The sequence below is a fragment of the Haemorhous mexicanus genome, chromosome 2 (assembly GCF_027477595.1).
Source record: "Haemorhous mexicanus isolate bHaeMex1 chromosome 2, bHaeMex1.pri, whole genome shotgun sequence".
NCBI classification, from domain to species: domain Eukaryota; kingdom Metazoa; phylum Chordata; class Aves; order Passeriformes; family Fringillidae; genus Haemorhous; species Haemorhous mexicanus.
The window spans coordinates 15,888,989-15,910,598 of NC_082342.1; the positions used below are offsets into that span (position 1 = coordinate 15,888,989).

At 57.2% G+C, this 21,610-nt stretch overlaps 2 protein-coding genes across 9 annotated transcripts in view; one reads left to right on the forward strand and one right to left on the reverse strand.

Moving 5' to 3' along the window:
• NUMA1 (nuclear mitotic apparatus protein 1) lies at positions 1–20,154 on the forward strand. Of its 8 annotated transcripts, none has more exons than XM_059873845.1 (27): positions 1–139; positions 2,848–2,920; positions 3,853–3,941; positions 5,649–5,728; positions 5,857–5,865; positions 6,433–6,515; positions 6,604–6,684; positions 6,958–7,042; positions 7,440–7,566; positions 8,115–8,269; positions 8,623–8,740; positions 10,172–10,289; positions 10,606–10,746; positions 11,090–11,212; positions 12,245–14,341; positions 15,014–15,055; positions 16,006–16,074; positions 16,159–16,287; positions 16,369–16,587; positions 16,688–16,812; positions 16,908–17,148; positions 17,896–18,163; positions 18,276–18,412; positions 18,524–18,724; positions 19,069–19,179; positions 19,267–19,422; positions 19,623–20,154. In XM_059873845.1, the coding sequence occupies exons 2-27, from the start codon at positions 2,879–2,881 to the stop codon at positions 19,656–19,658; spliced, it is 5,082 nt and encodes a 1,693-aa protein (XP_059729828.1). In that variant the 5' UTR covers positions 1–139; positions 2,848–2,878; the 3' UTR covers positions 19,659–20,154. The 8 variants fall into 8 exon arrangements, with proteins under 8 accessions (XP_059729828.1, XP_059729772.1, XP_059729778.1 ...); XM_059873789.1 differs by lacking the exon at positions 1–139 and adding an exon at positions 444–591; XM_059873795.1 differs by lacking the exon at positions 1–139 and adding an exon at positions 444–591 and having other exon boundaries at positions 7,443–7,566.
• XNDC1N (XRCC1 N-terminal domain containing 1, N-terminal like) overlaps positions 17,026–21,610 on the reverse strand; it is a 7,501-nt gene continuing 2,916 nt past the window's right edge. The window contains exon 6 of the mRNA XM_059870259.1: positions 17,026–17,166. The gene's annotated coding sequence lies outside the window, so the exon portion shown is untranslated. The remainder of the gene's footprint in view (positions 17,167–21,610) is intronic.

A 21,610-nucleotide genomic window follows, 5' to 3' on the forward strand; every position in this document is an offset into this window, starting at 1 on the left:
CGAATAAGAGCGGCCGCTGCCGTTCGAGTAAGCGCGGCCGCGGCCCGGGCCCTGGCGGCTTCGGTGTGGTAGAGGATCACCAGTACGGCTGGAGCCCCGGTGGCGCCGAAGACGGAGACGATCCCTAGCCACGGTCACGGTACGGGGGAAGCTGAGGTCACCTGCGGGGCGGGCCCCGGTGGTTCCCTCGGCGGGGACTCAGGGCCGCAGAGCGAGGCTGTGCCAGAGGTGGGCAAGGCGCGGAACCCTCGGGCGGCGGGGCGCGCCTGTGGCACAGTCTCCGTCTCGGGCCAAGCTCAGCGGCGTCCCCGTCCCTAAGGACGGGGCGGTCGCAGCCGGAGTGCTGTGGCTCGGGCGTGTGGTTCTTCGTTTCTTGGGGTTTGGCAAAGTCGGAACCTTCGCCGGCGGCAGTCGGCGGCCGCGTTCCTTGCGAGTTCCTCTGCTGCCCCCAGCGCCGGTTTGAAAGAACCTTCTCCTTGTGCCCTTCCTGTGCCGTGCTCGGGGCAGCCCCATCCTGCGGCCCCGAGCCTCCTCAGGCAGCCCGGGCGCTGCGGAGATGACTTCCGAGAGTCTCCGGAACAGCAAAGAGGGGTGAGCGTCCCTTCCTCGTCCGAGTCCTCCCTGGTCTAGCTGGTGACCCGTGGGGTCCCGTTCCCGTCGAATCTGTGGCCGCGGGATGTGTGCGTATCGGGGTAGTTTTTCAGGGGTCAGCTGGGATGTGACTACCAGTCCCGGTTAGGGGGAGACGTAGCATCGGGGGCCATTCTCTGCCGAGCCCCGGCTTCCCCGAGCTGCGCTGGGGCCGGGAGTGGGTCTGTGCCGGCCCCACCGGCACAGCTCTCCGTCACTCGGCTGGGGCAGGGTGACGGCAGTGAGCCCGTCCAGGCTCGGACGATTCCCCTCCCCGTGGCGAGGCGCCGGAGGTTTCTGTGCCCTGCGCCTTTAACGAGCGCGGCCCCGGCGCGGTGACGTGGGGTGGCGCAGGGCCAGGAAGGGGAACCGCCGCCTGCCAGCCCCGCCGAAGAAAAGCTCAACAACTTTTCTTTTGTGCGTGGCCGCTGGCTTCCCGGCCCTTCCCGGCTTGCCAGCGCTCATGGCGGATTAACCCCAGCGCGCCGACGACGGCCGCGCGGCCCCGGTAAGGCCCCAACAAAGACTTTCTGCCTCTTCCTTGTTTTGTTTTCCACGGGGCTGGGGGGAGCGAGGCGGGGGCGGCGAAGCTCAGCTCGCCTAGCTCCGCCGCTTCGCCGCAGCGTACGGCTCCCGGCCCGGCCCCTCGCCAGCCCCCGAGGTGCGGGTCCCCGGGGCCGCGGCTGGCCGCGCCGCGCTCGCCAACATCCGGGCGCTCGGGTCGGCGGCTGCTCTCCCCCTCTGCCCCGCGCCAGCTGCGGGCCCGTCCGTGCCGGGGGCTGTCGTGGGTCGCTCACCCCTCATGGGTGCTTTTCGCAGCCGGACCCCTGGCCCGAAACGGCCCGGGGCCCGCGGGCTTTGCGTCCCCCGGCGCGTTGGCACGTCGGGAGCTCCGGAGCGCGGGCTTGCGTAACGCCGTGTTGTGACCGGAGCGGCGCAGGGGAAGCAGGGGAAGGACAATGCCGCCGCGGCCGCCGCCACCTCCGGAGCTCGTTCCCCGGTCCCCACCGCCCCCCTGCAGCTGCTCTCTGCGGGGATGCAGCTGGAAGGCGCTCACGGCCGCTGGCGGGCTCCCCAACCACTTCCCGCCTGCCATCACGAATGGCACGTCCTCACGGCGGGTCATGGCGTTGTCTCAGACGCTCACGGTGGCCAGTGTCACCAGTGACAGGCCAGGCTGTGACCGCGGCAGGAGCTGGTAGCCCTGCCCGTCCAGATCTCACACCAGGCACCAGTGTGTTTGCAGACTGGTTCTGGTGAAACCCAGCTCGACGCTGGTGGGACACAATTTTCTCTGAGGGTCTGCATCCAGTGCTGCTCGAGTGCTTTACCCGGTGCCTTTGGGTGGATTTTTAGAGAGAGGTCTTGGCTGTGCCACCGGGGGAGGGACAGTAGTTGCTGAGTGACCCAGCCGTGGGCTAAGGAGCTGGGTTTTAGCCACGCGAGGGAGGACCTGTCCTGCTGAGGATCCCATGCTTCCCAGCTGGACTGACGGCAGTGGGAGCTCTGTCGTCCCCAAAGCCACCGTGACTGGTTGGTTGTGCTGTGCTGAGCAGCTGCAGATCCCGACCAGGCTCCTGGCCCGTCATGATGCAGGTGTCCAGGTGCAATACTGGGTGGGGAGTCCCCTCCTCATCTGGGTCACTTTTTGGCTACCAGCAGTCCCCTGCCCTGGAAGACTACCAGGGTGGCACTGGGGACAGCCAGCATGGAGGCAAAGGTCGCTGTGAAGGGGACCTGGCCGTGATCCCAGATCCCATCAGAGCAGCTCATCCCTGCTCCCACCCAATGCAGCTGTGAGCTCCCTGTGCCCCCAGCAGGTGGTTCTTTCACTAGCAGCAGTGGGAAGGGGAGCTGGCAGCGCTTCAATGGCTTGGCCACTGCCTTGCTGGGCAAGAAATATTAGTGACATTTGGAAGTGAGAGAGGGAAGAAGGCACAGCAGGAGAATGAGGAGCCCGAGCAGCAGTTTTCCATTGACCCCTTGTCAGGATCCTAGTCTGTGGGAGTGGGCCTGGCTGCTGTTCAGCATTGCTCCCCACTCTGAGCCTGTGGGGAAGCAGGAGGATGCTGGCTGCCACTGCACAGCTGGCCAGATGCAGGGACACATCCTTCCTTGGTGGGCATAAATGCCTGGTGCTGGGTGCAAGTAATTTAGTAACATAATTATTATAGTTTACCTTTTTTATCCCCCCTCCCCCTTTGCTGGTGTTTTTAGGTCTGGGCAGGAACCTGATAGACTGGCCACAATGTCTCTTCATGGTGCAAGAGTTGCTGCTCTCCTTGCTTGGGTAAGTTCCCACCCTCTGCTGGAGCTTGCTGCAGAGGTGGGACATGCTGCTGCTAGCTCTGGCAGCTTTGGGACACGATGCTGGGGCTTATCACAGGAGGGACTGTGGCTGGGGCAGGCCCTAGGGTAGTCCAGTTCCTACTGTTCCGGGGCAGGTGGGTGTTTGCAGGAGAAGCCTTGCTCACCCTTCCTGTTGAGTAACCAGAAATGCTGGAATGGCTTGGTCTGGTCATGGAAACTGCCTGGGAGATGGAGCTGAGCCTGAAGCAGGCAGCAGCTGTACTGCAGAGGGGTTGTTGGATCTGTCTCACAAAGCACTGGTGTGTCCAAGTGAAAACTCATAGAATGGTTAGGGTTAGAAGGGGCTTTTAAGCTCATTCAACTGGAATGCCCTGCCATGGGCAGGGAGACCTCCCACTACACCAGCTTGCTCCAAACCACATCCAGCCTAGCCTTGAACTCTTCCAGAGATAGGGCAGCCATGGCTTCTCTGGACAACCCTCTCAGGGAAGAATTTCTTCCCAATATCCCATCTAACCTGCTCTCTGCTAGTGGGAAGCCATTCCCTCTTGTCCTGTCATTCCAGGCCTTTGTCCAAAGTCCCTTTCCTGCTCTTATGGAGCCCCTTTAGGCACTGGCAGGGGCTCTGAGGTTCCCTGGAGGGTTCTTTTATTCAGTCTGAACACCCCCAGGTCTCTCAGCCTCTCCAGGGAAGAGGGGCTCCAGCAGTGTGATAAATGGGACCTGTGCCAGACTTTCAGACATGGAGCTGTGGGGATCATGTTCATCTGTTCTCTGGGAAGGGGTGGTTTAAAGGGGTGGATTTCACTCCCAGACCAGTCTTGCTGTCCCCTGCCAGGACTGGAGGTGATGAGTGGCACAGCACAGTGTTGTCTTGGTTTCTGCCTTCTGACTGTCCCACCTCATTTCTAGGTGAACAGCACAAAGGTTTGTCCTGATCCCCTCAATGATCTGTCCCAGCTCCAGGACTGTAGTGTCTTCATCAGAATTATCCACAAAATGTGAGTATGGGGAGCTGTGTACAAATTTCAGACCCACAGCTGGGTCTGTGCTGTCCCTGGAGCCATGGCCTCAGCCCCCAGGAGCTAAAAGGCTCCTGTCTTGGGCGGGGGGGGGGGAGGTCTTGGGGTATTTATTCCTCCTCTGGCCTATGAGATGCTGATATCTCCATCTCCTCTATGGCACTGCACAGCTGGGGTCTGCCTGCAGAGCTCTTGGGTCCCACAGAGCTGCCCAGGGAATGTTTTGGTCAGAGTTCCTGTCATTTGAGACTTGTTATCACATCTGGCACTTAACATCTGGGTTTGCTTCTGGTATTGAAGAAAAGACCTGAGTGCTGCACCAGTGGCACAGGGGTTCCTGCAGCTGCACTGATCATTATCCATTTCTGTTGATGCTGCTCTGGTGAGGGAACAGCTCAGCAAGTTTTCCTGAGTGGCAGCCTTGGGATCCTGAGGAAACCTTGTATCTGGAAAGCAGTGTAAAGAATGACAGTTTGTGCCTCATGACATGCTTCTGTTGCCTGGGGATGTCAGGCTGCTGCTGAGTATAGTGTGGTCAGGATGGAGCCTTTGTGCTCTGCCCTGGGACCTGAGGTGGCTGGGCTGGGGTGGGAGGAATGCCTCCTTCAAGAATCGTGTTTGTTCCCTGGGAGCAAGGGGCAACCAAAATCTGCAGGCCATAATAGGCATCAGAGGTGGGATGAAGCCTGGTGGTTAAGGAGCTGGCAAAACAAATTGAGAGGGTGTGAGGCTACCATGCATTACTTTCAAACCCTTCCGGTGGGAGGCTCACTGGGAGCCTGTCTACTATAATTACCTCCTGCATGGGGTAAGGAGAGCCTGCCTGGAGCAGGGATCTGCCTGCAGTGGGTGGGGAGGAAGGAGCTGCCTGCACCACAGATATATTTAGTCAGACCTGGTTAATCTCCTGGGCCTGTGCTCCAGCTTGGATTAGTAGGGATCCTGGTGGCACATGCTCTCTAAAGAGGCCTGGCCATTTCTTGATAAAGTGGGGTGGCAGCAGGGCAGCTGCCACAGCAACTGGCTGATCTGAGGACCTCCTGGTGCCACAAGGGGAAGTCCGTGAGGAGGAGCAAATCCTTGTGGCAGCCCCTGTCCCAGACCAGGTTCCTGGTTTTGGCACCTTGGGAGTAAGTGACAGTACTGAAGCAGTGCTGGTCAAGCATGATTGGTGTGGGTTTTGGGCATGCCATTTCTGAGCTGCAGTTGGGTTCAATAACTCTTGCGAGTCCTTTCCAACTCAGGATATTCCATGAACTGGTGGCTACTCAGGAACAGTGTAGTCACAAGTAAGTGCATGAAGAAGCCTCAGCCTCCCCAAAATCCAGCAAGAAAAGCCTGAGGCTCCAGGCATGGACTGGCCCCTGTGGTGCTTCCTGGCCAGTGGGGCCACCATAAGCTCCCTGTGCTGTGCTGGATGCTGGGGCTGGCAGGCAGAATAGGAAGCAGTGCCCATGGGGGGATGTCAGCTGCCCAGCTCCAGCTGCTGTCCCAGCAGGGGGATTCCAGGGGATTCCACTCCCATGCGTCTTGTGGTTGGTCCTGGCTGTGCTGGCCCTGGTGTGGGGGCAGAAGGCAGAGCAGTGCCCCAGAGCCTGCCCCTGGCTCAGCAAACCCTACTGCACAAAACTCAGCGCTGGCCTAATCCCTCCAGAAGGAGTTAATGCAAACTCTGCACTCTTCCAGCCACGGGAGCAAGGAGGGGGAGTCTGTGCTGGAGCAGCCGCTGCCAGAGAGGATCTCCTTCATCCATGGTTTCCTGCAGAGTAAGACCCTCCGCTGGTGCTGGGGAAAGCGACTGCCCCTGCTCGGTGCCCCTGACCTCTGAGAGAGTCTGGTCTGCTGTCTGCAGCTTCCCTCTCCACAAAGTGACCCCCTCACCCCACATCAACAGCTTTGCGAGGTGCCAGCAGCTTTCCTGCAGCAGCCTGTGGAAGGGGAAACTTCCAGATGGAAATCCTTATCAGAGCCTGGGTTCAGAGCAAAGGAGGTCATGGGTGTGAAGGGCAGGGTGCCAGTGTCTGTTCTGGTGATGCTGCCTGGAGCAGTTTTCCTAGTTGGGTACCTGGAGTCAAGCTCTTCAAATCCCAGTTGAAAACCTTTACCCAAGCAGAAATCCTTGGAGGGGAAATGGGAAGTATCTCACACTCTTGCTCAGCCTTTCCTCAAGGGAAGACACCATATCTCACCTCATATCCCACACAGAGAGCTCTCTCTGCTGATGTTGGAGGGGAGATGCCAAGGTGGGGAGGCTGGGATTTAGGGTGGAATTCCAGGGAGGGGAATGAAAGTTGGTCAGAGTTAATGGCCAAGGCTGACCACTGGGATCTCAGCTCTGGAGCCCATCCTGCCCCATGTCCCTTCTCCCTGGGGATGCATTACAGTGCCCTCCTGGCCATGAGTGCCACCTCAGGGGAGGCAGTGTGCCCAGTGGCTCCTGTGTGACTGGGAATTCTGCTTCATGTTGCAGAGCACTGCCGGCACAAATTGGCTGCAGAAAACCTTGTCTCTGCACAGAAACTCCTGGATGGAGAGGAGCTGGCACTGGCCAAGGTAACTGTGTAGCATGTTTTAGTCCCAGATGGCACCAATGTGCTTGTGACTGGCCTGGGGTTACTCATGCTTTTCCTGCCTTGCTCAGGTGGCCGTGCTGCTCCTATATCACACCTCTATGAGTTCCAAGAACTCTGGGGACTGGAATGAATTTGACTACAAGACCCAGGTAATCTCTTTGGGGTTCCTCCTCTGGATCTGGCGTGCAGGGGGAAGCAGTGGTTCCTTTGGGGGAAGGTGCTCTGGGACTTGCTCTCCTGGGTCTCATTGAAAGACGATGTGGAGTGGGCACTGTGGTGCTTACTGGTGGTTTTGGGCTATCAAAAGCTTGTGGCAGGCAAGTGTGGGCAGCAGCACAGGCAGGCAGGGAGCTGCCCCACGCCTGCTGTGGTGTTGCCTGTGACCTGCAGCAGAGCCACTAACTGCAGCTCCTCCAACACAGGTTGAACTGGCATCAATTGTCAAATTTGTGCTGGATAATGAGGAGTGCCTGAATGAGAATCTGGAACCATTTCTGCAAAGGAAAGGTAAGTGCTGGGCCTGGCTTTTCCTCCTGTTTGTGCTGCTGTAGCTGCCTAGCCATAAAGGCTGCTGCACAACCCAGATGTGCTCAGCTACAAAACAGTCCCCTATAAACTCCCAAGAGTAGGGCTACCTCTGACCTGCTGGCTCTTCCTACTCAGCAGTACCTCAGCCTTTCCCTGGAGGAGAGGAGCAGGTGGGATGCTGACAGTCTTGTGGGAGCAGAGTTACTGGGGAAGGACTGTGTAGCAGGAGGGATGGGGATGTAGGGCAGGTTTATGGCTTCCTCTGTTGGCTGTTCCATCCCTACTGTAATTTGTGGTTCCTGTGCCTCTGAGATTTTAGCTGCTCAGCCTCTTAGATATTAAAGATCACAGCCTTCTTCTCCCTTTTTATTTCCAGCAGAGCCTTCCTTGTCCAGTGTGTCCAGCAGCAGCTCTGAGGAACATTCCCCACTGTTACCTCTCCCGCACAAGCGAGAGGTGCATTTCCTGGAGCTGCAGAGGATCGCCTCCTTCCCCAGCACCAAGTACGTGCCCTGCCTCCTGGCTGCCAGGGAACATGAAGGAAGGGAGGGGTGGGTAGGGCGGCTTTTGGGACCTGCAGGTGTAGCCAGGCTGCACGCTGACTCCCTGGAATGCCCTGTTCTGCCTCGGTGCTCTCCTGCTGCACGTTGCTCCGGCATGATGTGGGGATGAATGGATGATGGATGTGAGCTTGGGCTCTAGCTCCTTTTAGCATCTTGGAATTGTTCAGGTTGGAAAAGCCCTCTGAGACCATCGAGTCCAACTGTGCCCTCTGCACTGCCAAGGCCACCGTTAAACCATGTCTCCAAGTGGAGTCATTTTTCCATATTTGCCCCTGGAGGCCTCCAATGAAAGACCAGCTTTTATATTACCTCCTTTATTGAAATTTGTTTTGTATGTGTGTTGTTTTGTTCCTAGATTTTTAAGGCAGCAGTCCCTTGGGGATCCAGGCAGGAGAACCTGCCCCAGAGATGGGGGTAGCAGAGTGGGTCTGGCTGCATGGGGCCTAGGCTGGCTCAGGATAATCCAGCTTGTGTGTGTCTCCTTGCAGTCTGCCCAGCACTCCATCTTCGCCCATGGGGGATATCATGCAGACCCCCCAGTTTCAGCTGCGGAGGCTGAAGGTGCAGCTGGCTTTTGAGAGAAAGAAACAGGAAGAGCTGGAGGTGGAGGTGGCGGAGAATCACAAGCTCGTCATGGAGAAGGGTCAGTACCAGCACATCCTGGGGTGCAGGGAGGGCTCTGGGGCAGAGATCTGCCCTTGTTTCTCTGACTTTTCTTTTGTGACCCCACCACAACTCTGCTCATGCATGGTCCATCCTGCCATCCTGCCATGCCAACTTGGAGTGAGACTCCAAGTTCCTTCTTCCATATTGTATTCCCTTATATATCCTGGCAACAAAAGCCCTTACTGAAGCAACACCTATGCTGAGCAGCAGCACTGGTAGCCTGGCTCTTTGATCTCCTGCTGCAGAGGGTTTCTGTGCAGAAATGCTCTTGTGGGAGTTTCAGGTGACATGAAAAGTTGGTAATGGGCCCTTTCTTGCCCCCTTCCCCAGATGCTCAGATCACCACGATGCAGCAGCAGATTGATCGCTTGGTTAAGCTCAATGAGAAGCAAGCTGAAGACCAGCTGGAGCCCAAAGAAATGGAGGAGCTGAGGGAGAAGAATGAGAGGTAATCCTCCAGGAACATCCACTCCTTCCTCCTAGGTGGGACCTTGTCACTCCCACATCCCCAGACTCTATGTTGTCTGTCTCTTCCCTAGCAGTGCATGAAACAGGGGAGAAAGCAAACCTTCTCATTCCTCTGCTGCTGGGGAGAAGACAGTAGGCACAGAATCAAAAAAGGGTCTGGGTTAGAAGATTAAAGCTCATTCAGCTGGAATGCCTAGCCATGGGCAGGGACACCTTCCACTAGACCAGATTGCTCCAAGCCCCCTCCTACCTGGCCTTGAATACTTACAGGGATGGGGCAACCACAGCTTGTCGAGACAACCTGTGCCAGGGCTTCATCACCCTCTCAGGGAAGAATTTCTGCCCAATATCTGATCTCACCCTGTCCTCTGTCAGTGGAAGACCATTCCCTCTTGTCCTGTCACTCCAGACTCTTGTCCAAAGTCCATTTCTGGCTGTCTTGGAGCCCCTTTAGGTGCTGAAAGGTGCTCTGTGGCGTCCCCAGAGCCTTCTCAACTCCAGGCTGAACACCTCCAGGTCTCTCCAAGTCTGTCTCTAGAGCAGAGGGGCTCCAGCAGCCCTTGGAGCATCTCCTCTGGACTTGCCCCAGCAGCTTCACATCCTTGTGATACTGAGGACATCAGAGCCGGAGGCAGCTCTGCAGATGGGGTCCCACCAGAGAGGAGCAGAATCCTCTCCTCCCTTGTTGCCCACGCTGTGGGATCAGCCCATGACACAGCTGTGCCACCATCACGCTGCCCATGCCCTCAGGGCAGTTATGGCCCGCAGCCCATTTTTATTGCAGTGGGCATGGATCCAGTTCCAAACCATGCAGCCTTTCTAACAGCCCACTCTTAATCCAAACCCTGCATGGGAGCAGTTATTCCTGTTATGTGAAAAGGGTGTGCTGCTTTTGTGGGTCTCACCTGCCCTGGAAAAGGGGAAGCTTTCAGGGTGATCCTGGAACTCCTGACTTCAGCCCATTTCCCAGGCCTTTACTTTGATCCCATGTACTGGGCTTTGTCACACTCTTGAAATCACCTGTCACACTGCATCCTGGTCTTTGCTCTGTCCCTGTGCCATTGTTTACTCAGGAAGGCTGCCCAACCTGCACTGGAAATGCCATGTCTTTTTTTGTCCTTCCCTCATTTATTTCCCTTTGCAGGGGTGTGGTTGGAGTCCCACAGCTGCCTCTGCTCTCAGTTTGGAGCAGTTGGGCTTCTGCAAAGCACAAACATTGCTTATCTCTATTCTCCTTTGTCACCTGTTGGGACCCAGTTTTAGAGCTGGGTTGATGGTAGAGTCACAGCAAGGCATGGAGATCCCTTGGAACCTTTAGTTTCCGTGGCAATATCCAGCAGCACCGATCCCTGGTGATATCCTTGCCTGCTGCCAGTATGCACCACCTCCTTAACCACCTCCTTTCCCACAGCCTGGTGGGGCGCCTGCACGAGGCTTTCAGGCAGTGCCAGGACCTGAAGACTGAAAAAGCCCAGATGGACCGAAAAATCAACCAGCTCTCCGAGGAGAATGGGGATCTTTCCTTCAAGGTATGGGGTGCAGTGTCCTCTCCATGTCCCCAAAACCCAGTTGGTTGTGATGGAGCCCGGAGGGAGGATTTGATGGCAGTGCTGGATGCTGGGATGTTTATGGTTCTGCTAATGCGATCTTTGACCCAGTGACCAAGCCTGCCTTGGAACTCTGGTGGGGGAATGGGGGCTGGGTGGAGCTGCCTGCATGTGGTGAACACCCAGAACCCAAGATACTCATGTGTGCTGCAGCTCTTGGGAATGGGGAAGTAGGCAGAGCCCTGAACAGCAAAGGCACACTGCCTCTCTTCTGGACTGGATGGATTTTCATTGGCAGCTGCGGGAGATTGCCAGCAATATGGTCCAGCTGCAACGAGCCCTGAACGAACTCTCGGAGGAGCACAACACTGCCATGGCTCAGTCGCAGGAAAAGCAGCGGCAGCTGGAGAAGGAGCTGCATGCAGCCCTACAGGATAAGGTCAGGGGGCCGGGGGAGTGGTGGGTGCCCCCCTGTAGCTCCCCCACAGTCCCCCCCAGCTGGGGGACACACCAACTGCAAGCAGGGTGCAGCTGCCAGGAGCCCTCCTGCCCATTTTTGCCAGTACACAGGGAGAAGCTGTGTAACTGTCAGTTCCCGTGGGAAGCCTCTCCCTGAAACTAAGGGAGGGTTCCCCATGGTGGGACAGGCTGCTGTCCTTGCAGTGGGGAGAGACAAAGCTGCTGGAAAAGCACGGTGTCAATACTGAGTGGGTGACTGTGCCTCTCCTTGGTTGGTTGGCTCTTCTGTCTTGCACCATGCTCAGTCCCATCTCTGTTGCCAGAAATGCTCAGAAGAGAAAATCGAGATTCTGCAGGGAAAGATTTCTATGCTGGAGGACCAGTTGGCCAAGCTGGAAGAATGCAGCACCCAGGAGAAGGGAGAAGTCATGGGAGACATTTTGAAGGTACACTGGGGCTCCTGCAGCAAGGGCTTGGTAAACTGATACAGTTGGAGAGAGCAGCAGGTGCCAGGAGATGCATGGCAAAGCCATGTGGGGCAGAGTCTGCTGCTCTCTGCTGCTGGATAGGGGATGTGGGGCTGAGTACTCTGGGAGAGCTCCTTTTGGGTTGAATTTGCAAATACTGCTGCCAGAGAGCTGGTGGCTTCCCCAGCCTCACACAATATTAACTGGTTGTGAAGAGAACATCTCCTGCACAGTGAAAAGGTGGTGTTTGGTCCAAGGGAGCAGTGGCACAAGGCTGAGGGAAAAGCAAGGTGCCCTGGGGGTGTGATGGGAGGGAAGGCAGGCACTGGGCAGCTCCCAGTGGGATGCAGCACTTGGGACTCTGGTGAGCATGTTGGCTACAGCTTGAGTACTACCTAGGGGATGCATGTTTTGTCCCTGTAGTAGTCTGACCTTGGCTGGGCACCAGGCACCCACCAAGCTCTGCTATTACTCCCCTTCCCAGCGGGACAGGGTAGAGAAAAATAAGATGGAAAAGAACTAGTAGGCTGAGATAAGGCAACTTACTAAAGCAAAAAAGGAAAAGTGAAAGTTTATGTGTGCATAAGCAAAGAGAAAAGCTAATCTCTACTTCCCATCAGCGAGTGATGTTTAGACACTTCCTGGGAAGCAGGGCTTCAGCACTTGTAGTGGTTGCTCCAGAAGGCAAACACTAAAATAATGACTGCCCTCCATTCCTCTTACATCCCTTAGCTTTTATATCTGAGCTGACATCATATGTTGTGGAATATCCCTTTGGTTAATTTTGGCAGTGGGCCTCATTGTGCCCACTCCCAGGATCTTGCCCACTCTCAGACCCTTGCTGGGGGGGGTTAAGAGTTCATTTTCCGTTGGAAGCTTTCACAGTGCTATGCTTGCATGGGTAGCTGGAAAGGTGTTGATAATACACCAGTGTTTTGGGTACCGCTGAGCAGCACTATTTCTCTGTCTGAGTCAGAGCCAATACAGTCTCCCTGCTCTTCTGTTTGCCAGCTGGAGGAGCTGAAGCAGGAAGTGTCCAGCCTGACAGCCAAAGGACTGCAGCTGGAGGAGGAGAAGCAGCAGCTGGACAGCCTTGTCACCAGCCTCCAGAGCTCCCTCTCTGAGAGCCACCGGGCCCAAGAGAGACTGAAGCGAGACCTGCAGGCACGGGCTGCCGAGGAGCAGGCTGAGCGGCTGGCTGCCCTCAGTGCCCAGCATGAGCAGGCCCTGCGGGAAAGGGACGCTGCCCTGCAGCAGCTCCAGCAGGCCAACGCAACCCTTAGCAGCCAGCTGCAGGCCGTGGATGAAGAGAAGGCTGCACTGAGCCGCAAGGTTGGTGAACTGGAAGCCCGGATCCTGGAGCTGGGTGCCCAGCAGCAGCAGGGAGTGGCAGCAGAGGCACTGAAAGCCCAGCTGCAGGAGCTGGAGGGCAGGCTAAAGGAGAGCCAGCAGAGGCTGGCTGAAAAGGAGAAGCTGGCCCGGGAGAACAGCCGCCTGCAGGAACAGCTGCTCTTCCTGGAGGAATCCCTGCGGAACACTGAGGGTATATTGGAGGATGAGAAGAGACGGGCAGCTGAGTGCCTGGAGGGCAACCTGGCCAGGATCGCTGAGCTGGAGGCAGAGAGACAGCAGCTGGTTCAGGGCCGGGAGCCAGCTCTGCCGGAGCAGGGTGAGGAGCTGGCCACACGCCAAGTGTCAGAAGAGAGCCGGGAGCAGCCTCTGGGAGCCTCTCCTGCTGCCGATGAAGAGTGTAGGCGGCTGAAGGAGGAAATGCAGGTGCTGAGCCGGGAGCACAGCCGGACCTGTCAGCAGCTGCAGGCTGAGCAGGAGAAGGTGGCTGTGCTGGAGGCCCAGGCAGAGCGGTTGGCTAGCCTCCAGGCTGACTTGTCCAGCGCTCAATCATGGGCAAAGGAGAAGGAGAGTGAGGAGCAGAAGCTGAGGGCTGAGATTTCATCCCTTCAGGAGAAGATGGCAGTGGCAGAGCAAGCAGCAGCCCAGCATGTGGCCAAGCTAGAGGCGGATGCCCAGAGAGCTGCTGAGGCACTGGAGGGAGTTTCCCAGCAGCTGTCCCAGGAGAAGCTCAAGTCCAAGGAGTTGGAAGGCACCATGGATCAGCTGCGGATTGCAGAGAAGGAGCTGGTGTCCCTCCGCTCTGCCGTGCAGGAGAAGGAGAGCTGGAAGGAACAAGTGTCCCAGTGTGTCCAGGAGATTGAGAGGAAGAATAGCCTGATCAGCAGCCTGGAGCAGGAGGTCTCCATCTTCCGTCACCAAGTGAAAGAGAAGGAAGGGGAGAGCAAGGAGCTGAAACGCCTGATCCTGGCTGAGTCAGAGAAGAGCAAGAAGCTGGAGGAGAGGCTGCGGGTGCTGCAGACAGAGATGGCCACCGCAGCCTCCCGTGCAGCTGAGAGGTGCTCATTGATGAAGGTGGACGTGCAGCGGTGCCAGGATGAGATGGAGAAGCAGCGGATGACCATTGAGGCCCTAAAGAGGGACCGCCATAGCCAGAGCGAGCGGGAGGACGAGCTGCGGCAGGAGGCAAAGGTCTGCCAGGACAAGTGCTTACAGAAGGAGCAGCTCCTGGCTGCTCTGCAGCAGGAGCTCGACAGTACTCGGGCCAAGCATGCCTCCCTAGAAAGCCAGCACCGCCAGGACCTGGAGCAGAGAGCAAAAGCTGTGTCCATGCTGCAAGCCGAGCTAGCGCAGGCCAAGCTGGAGGCGGTGGAGGTGCCGTCACTGCGGGAGCAGCTGGCAGAAAAGGAGCGGGCCATTCAGCGGCTGCAGGCTGATGCAGCAGAGGCAGGGGCACAGCTGGCAGGGCTGCAACAGGCCAATGCTCGGCTGGCCGAGGAGAACCAGGGGCTCAGCAAGAGCCGCAGCCAAGGGCAGCGGCAGCTGGAGGCGGAACTGGGCCAAGCCAGGGAGCGGCACAGGCAGGAGCTGGAGCAGCTGCGGGCAGCATCTGAGAAGCTGGTGACCAGCAGCAGGCAGGAGGCTAAGGAGGTAGTACAGAAGCTGGAGGACCTGAGTAAGGAGTATGAGAGCAGCAAGGCGGCAGCCTTGGAAGAGAGGAAGAAACTCCTGGAAGAGAAGCAGAGACTGACAAGTCAGGTAGGGGTTCCACTCCCGGCAGGAGGGATGTGGATGGGGGAGCCCTCCTGAAAAATGGTGGTGTTCAGCCTTCTGCACACCCCTGAATCCATGTCCTGCTCAGCACAGGGACTAGGAGTGTGGGACACATTTCTAGGTGTGAAAGGGACTGTCACATTCAGGTGCTGGAGTATTTCCAGAGAAGGGCAGCGATGCTGGGGAATGATCTGGAGCACCAGTCTGATGAGCAGCAGCTAAGGGGGTTGGGGGGGGCTAAGCCTGGAGAAAAGGAAGCTGGGGGGGGCGGGAACTGTCTCTCCCCTGAAAGGGTGACAGAGCTCCCTGAAAAGAGGATGCAGCCAGATGGGGGTCTCCCAGGTAACTTGTTCTGCCAGTTAACAAGTGGCGTGACAATAGGAAATAGTTTCAAGTTGTGCCTGGGGAGGCTTAGGTTGGATATTAGGAAAAAATTCCTTCCCTGAAAGGGTTGTCCAGCCCTGGCACAGTCTGCCCATGGCAGTGGCAGAGTCCCTATCCTTGGAGGGATTTAACAGACATGTGGACATGGATTAGTGGTGGTCTTGGCAGTGCACTCAGTCTCAGAGGGCTTTTCCAACCTAAATGACTCTATGATTGTATGAGAAACAGCCTATGTCTCAGCTGTGTACTCACCTCTACTTTTTGTGCTTGCAGGTGGAGCAGTTGGAGATAATCCAGAAGGACCAAACTAAGCAGGTAACACACACCAAGAGCTGGCTGCTCAGTGACAGTGCACAGCCCTCCTTGTTTGTCACTTCCTGCTGGAGTCACCCTCTCCTCTGTATTGTACTGTGAACTGTTCACAGTATGGACCCAGGCATGGGGCACTTGGCTCCAAGTCTCTGGGCACCCTGAAGTCTTCAGCTTCAGGGGGTAGCAACTGGTGTCCCATCCTGCCACCTGCTCCCTCCCATTAGTGCCTGCAACTTGGCATGGCTTCTCACATGTCAGCACATGGCAGCAAGTGGCTGCCAGGAGCATGCAGGGCTCCTCAGCATAGGACTCTCAGTGCTGGGATGGCTCCTCCCCCCACCTTTAACCAAGGCCCAGCTCTTGGCACAACTGATACAAACAGCTGTGCTCAGACAGCATGGTCCAGGTGTGGCTAGAGCAGCATTGATCTCAGATGTGGTAGGAGTTAGCACTTGGGAAACAATGCTGGAAAAGCCACATTTCCCTGTCCAGTCCCAGCCAGAGCTGCCCAGGACTCTGCAGAGAACTTGTGGCTATGACTGGGGGGCTGAGGGCTCCTCAAGCACCCCCTGAAGCAGGGAGAGCATGGCCAGGCCAAAACTTCCAGCAGCCAGCTACTTGTGTCAAAAGTGCTGGATGACCTGTGGGACTCTAGGTAGCAAGTGCTTGGGCACTGGGAACTTAACGCAGGCTTTGCTTCCAGCCCGTGGCTGCTCCTCACACTTGGGTAGTTCCAGCCAGCCTTGCTGTAAGGATTAACATGGGGTGACTGTCACCTTGCCATGTCCTGGAATCTTCCTTGGTGGTGGGTGGTGCTGAATGGTCGCCCTGTGGCAGGAAATTTCTTCATTGTGCCCTAGAGCTGGCTAGAGAGGAGGAACTGTGCTCCTCCACAGGAAGATTGTAGTTTTGTGTCTGGAGGTGGTCTCACCAAGCCATGTTGTTTCTTCCAGGTGGATGAGCTGAATAAAAAGCTGACTCAGCATGAGAAGGCCACCTGGACCCAGCAGCAGAGAGTTAAAGTAAAGAGGGACCAAAAACCTGGGGGCTGAGCCCTGGAGCTGTTGGTGCTGCCAGGGGACTTACCTGGGTTGCCTCTAAGCCAGTCTCTTCCCTGCCCACAGGCACTCGAAGGGGAGCTGCAGGCAGCAGTTACAAGCCATCAGGAGAAGGTGGCAGAGCTGCAGGTGCAGCTCACCCAGAAGGAGCAGGCAGCTGAGCACTACAAAGGGCAGGTATGCTGGGGGCTAGTATGGCCTTGCTGTTCCTGACACTGCTGGGAAGCTTGACCAGGATTCCTCTACTTTATATCCTAGATGGAGAAGGCAAAAAGTCATTATGATGCCAAGAAGCAGCAGAACCAGGAGCTATCGGAGAAGCTGAAGGCCATGGAGCACCTGCAGAAAGAGAACACAGAGCTTCAGAGCAAATCGGAGAGGCTGGCCAAGGAGCTACAGCAGAGCATCCTGCAGGCCAAGGAGTCTGAGATGAGCTGCAAGGATCTTACCAGCCAGATCCGCAGCCTGGAAGCTCAGGTGGGTATGGCATAGTTGAGCTTCACCCTTCTTGTCCTCGCTTCCATCACCACCTCACTTGGAGGATAGATCAATCCATTCCTCCCTGCTTCCCATTCAGGTGCAGGAACTTAGCAAGTTCCAGGGGAAGACTGCCACAGTAAAGGGACATGAGACTTCCTTTGAGAATGTGGCTGACCAGAGCACTGATAGTCTCGATGAGGCACAGCTGCTCAACTCCACCAGGTACCAGATCAATCTGCTTCCAGCACCCCAAAAATCCACCACTTCCAATGACCTGGTAAGCCTTCTGGTGCTACCCTCATCCCCTGTCTCTGCAGGAAGGCTACCAGCTCTCACCTGGAAGTCTCGGTGCCATCAGAGAGTGAAGAGTCACTGCTGTCTCAGCGGCTGCCCCAGAGGAAGTCATCCCTGGAGAGTCTCTACTTTACTCCCATCCACTCTGAGACGCCGTCGCAGCTCCAGAGCAGCGCCAAGTTCGCGGGTGACTTCTCGCTCGACTCTGGGTGCAAAACCCGCTCTGCCCGGCGCCGCACTACCATCAACATCACCATGACAGATGTGAGCAGGGGGCCCCTGCTGGGGAATGCAGGGATCAGGAGCAGCACTGCAGAGGGACCCAGCATGCTGGGAACTGAAAAGCTGAACATGACCTGTCAATGTGCACTGGCAGCCTAAGTCCAGCCATGTCCTCAGCTGATCCCCAGCACAGTGGGAAGCAGTGCAATGTGGAGATTTTGCCCCTTTGCTCCACTCTGGTGAGACCCCACCTGCAGAGCTGCTTCCAGCTCTGGGGCCCCAACATCAGAATGACATGGAGCTGCTGGAGCAAGGTCAGAGGAGGTCAAAGAAGCTCTCCAGAGGGCTGAAGTCCCTCTGCTCTGGAGATAGGCTGAGAGAGTGGGGGGGGGGGGGGGTGGGGGGGGGGTGTTCAGCCTGGAGAAGGCTCCAGGGAGACCTTAGAGCTCCTGCCAGTGTTTAAAGAGGTTTCAAGAGACCTGGAGAGGGACTTAGGACATAGGCCTGGAGTGACAGGGTAAGAGTGAGTGGTTTCCCATTGACAGACGGCAGGGTTAGATGGTATATTGGGAAGAAATTCTTCCCTGTGAGAGTGGCAAGGCCCTGGCACAGGTTGCCCAGAGAAGCTGTGACTGCCCCATGCATGGAAATGTTCCAGGCCAGACTGGCTGCAGCTTAGAGCAACCTGGTCTAGTGGAAGGTGTCCCAGCCAAGGGAAGGAGGAGGTGGAAGGAGATGAGCTTTAAGGTCTGTTAAACCTAAACCCATCTGTGGATTTTTCTCTCCCAGAAACAGGCAGAGTCTGAGGAACTGGTCTGTATCAAGAACATCCCATTGGCTCGGTCCACAAAAACATCTTCCCCTGCTAAGGGCCGTCTGCGCTCAGGTGCCTCCACCCGTTCCCTCACCAGCTTCCCCTCCCAGGAAACTCTTGCAAAGCTGGAAGCTTCCTCCCCAGAGAAGACCTCTGGCCATTCAGTACTTCTGGGCCTCCCTGGGTACCGACCAGTCACCCGTAGCTCCCTGCGCTTGCAGCGGACCAGCAGCTCCAGCCTCGGTGTGTGTGGGCAGGGAAGGCGCTTCGACTGCTGGCTGTGGGGTTCTGCCCTGGCTTGGGGGAGTCAGGTCTTACCTGGAAGTCCCCTCATCCTTCCTTGCTTTGGATTTAGGCCGGAGCACCATGAAACTGGGCATGTGCCAGGATGAGCCAGAGCAGCTGGATGACTGGAACCGCATCGCAGAGCTGCAGCGGCGGAACCAGGCCCGCCCCCCCCACCTGAAAACGAGCTACCCCCTAGAGAGCATGGTAAGAGGCGGGAGGGGGAGGTGAGGCAGCCCTTTGTCCAGAACTGGGGTTTGGGAGGGGGTCTGGGAATTGACAGTGCCCCTCAGCAACATCCCCACATCCCCTCCCCAGCCCTCCACCTCCTTGGGAACCATCACGGATGAGGATGTGAAGATGGGGGACCCAGAAGAGACGCTGCAACGTGGCAGCAGGCAGACCTCCCAGATCATTGCCACCGGCAGCCAGCGCAGCAGCCAGGGCAGCAGCATCACCACCCGGCAGCAGAGGAAGCGCCTCTCAGAGGAGACCCACCAAGGCCCTGACACCCCCCCGGTGAGCTCAGCCCAGTCCCCCCATTACAGCACCCTACTGGGAACAAGAGGTGTTCCAGGTTTTGAGGGAGCTGCTGTGGCCCCCATTCGCCACATGTTCCCACTAACCCTGGATTCCAGTGTCCAGTATTCCCAGCATCCAGTCATGCGTCTAGTACTCGTGATGCTCTCAGTGCTGGCAAGGAGGCCATTCCAGGGGCGAAGGGCTGAGCACTTCCGCCTTCCCTGGGCACTGCTACCCTCAATCACATCCCCTCCCTGCAGCCCCTAAGTTCCCTCATTGCTGCCAGCCCCACAGCAGGCTGACCCCCAGATGACAGTACTAGCTGGTTCCCTGTTTTCCAGTCCAAGAAGCCAACCAGCTGCTTCCCACGGCCCCAGACCACCCAGGACCGCAGTGCGCAGAGTGGCTCCCAGGCCAGTCAAGACAGCGAGCAGCCAGCCCCAGCCACACCAGTAAGCTTCAGAGGGAAAAAGAGGGATCAGGAGAGACCCTTCTGTCCTGTCCCACCCTGAGCTAATGGTCCTGCCCCTCTTCTGCAGGCTCAGAGGCGCCAGTCAATGGCATTCAGCATCCTCAACACCCCCAGGGAGCTGGGGAGGCGCCTGCTGCGCCGGGCAGTCGCCCAGAGGAGCACTCCCAAATCCTCCAGCGGCACACGCCGTTCATCCCGCATCGCCAAGTCCCCAAAGGGCAAGGTAGGTACTGCCTGACCAGCTGGGCACACTTCTGAGCTTATGTTCAGTGTCCCCAATTCCTGCCTTGGGTTCATACAGGCCATGGAGAAAAGGGGGATAGTCCTGCTGTCCCTGGGGTGCTATGGCAGCAGCAGGTCCCAGCATGGGGCTCGGTCAGGTTCATGGTTCCTAACCTCCCACCTTCGCTCTGTCCTTTCCAGGCCAGTCGCCAGTCGCGCAAGAACACGCATTCCTGAGGTTTCCCAGTCCCTGCGTGCTGGCTCTGCCCTGGCCTCCCACCTGCACCCCCTCACCTCTTCCTGTCCCCCCAGGACCCAGGAGCACTGAGGGTGAATAGGTAGAGCCACCCACATGACCGCCTTGCATATCCCACTGACAGCTGTGGGGGTGCCCTGGGCATGGCAAGGCCCCCTTGCCCTTCCTGTACCCACTGTCACCCTAAACCCTTCTGGGACCCAAGGCAAGGGGATGCACAGAGGTTGAGGGCTAGAAACACACAGGGGTGCAGGGGCTGGCACCAGGCTGTAGCTGGAGGGGCTGAGCTCTCCCCAGGGATATTCTGCAGCCTCAGGTACAGGGACAGAGGTGAAACTTAGCATCCCTCGGGCCACCACCCTTGCTCCCTTTGTGTGGGACCCCTGCCACCTGCCCTGTCCTCTTGTTCCTTCCAGGGAAGCTGAGGCAGCATTTTTAAATGTTTCTACTTGTAAATAAAGTGTATTTTTCACCTGATCTTGGGGTCCTGGCTTCCTCCTCCTACAGTCCACATGCAATGGAACCCTTATCAGGGCTTGAGGGGAGGAAAAGCATGGCCTCCTTGCCCTGTCACTGAACTACACAGGGTATCCCAAGGCAGGATGCTCACCCAGGGTACCTGCTGTACCACTAAGCAGCCATACTGCAGATTTCTGTCCTTCTTATTTTTCTCCTTTTAACTTACTCTGCTCCAGTAGCAACCCCTGCCATGACAGTGCTTCAAAACCCACCAAACCTGGCCATGGGGCTGGAAGCACCTTCTTCATCCTCACACCTGAATGTCTTGCCACAGACATTCAGGGGCTGCAGTGTCTCTGCCCCTTGATGTACTACAGGTTCAGCCCTCAGGAGTGGTGACAGAGGGTTTGTCCCCAGCTCTGCTGTCCTACTGCAGGCACTGGGGTGAGGACAGGGCCCCTGGTGTCTCCCTGCAATTGCTGGTGTGCTGCTCCACCTCTGCCATGCCAAAGGGCAGCTGGCAAATGGGGCAGGGCACCCAGGCATCAGGGGACAAGGAAGGCCAGGCTAGAGTAGGTTCTCCACACAGGGAGGCGTGTGTGGGAAGCAGATTCTGCAGGAAGTGGCCTGTGGAAAGGGAAGGTCATATGGTTGTCACAAGCTCACTAGTGTTGGGATGATATGGGATTTGCACTGACACCCTCCCTGATGATTCTCATGGCAGCCTGGGAATACACTGTGATGCCCCTCCAGTGGCAGGGCACCAGCACAAGTGATGTGTCCCAGCTACAGAACTGCCACCCCTATCCCCATTTGCTGGCCACAAGAGGATACCCCTGCCAAGCACCTACCTGAGCAGATGGGGCAGATACCTGTCTCCCCATCACTGCTGGCCTGTCCTCTGTCATTCCTCCTGACTTGTCTCTCTTGGGGGCCACAGGCTTGGGCTCTTCCTTTCACCCTGGCGTCCTTGAGGACAGGATTAACATGCTGGAGGTACCCTATGCCACACTCTGCCAGCCCAAAAAAGTGAAGGGCTGGGCCCAGCCCTTCACTTGGACTGGAAAACAGGGGTCCAGGGAAAGGGGATCTGGGAAAGACTGAGAGCAGTAAACAGCCAGGGTGAGGGCAGGAGGAAGACAGTGACCCATGGGATTACTTGCCAGCAGGACTGTGAGCACAGTGCCTGTCCAGCTGCCTGCAGGTACTCAAGGGAGCTGCAGGGACATCCAGTGCAGAGCCTGGGGAAAAGCAGGCAGGAATGACAGAGACAGGACAGTTTGGGTTGGAGGAGATTTTAAAGCTAGCTCATCTTGTTCCAAAAACCCCCACCATGGGCAGGGACACTTTCCACTAGACCAGGTAGCTCCCAGCCCCATCAAACCTGGCCCTAGAACACTTCCAGGGACAGGACAGCCACAGCTGCTCTGGAAAACCTCTGCTGGTATCTTACCACCCTCACAGGGAAGAATTT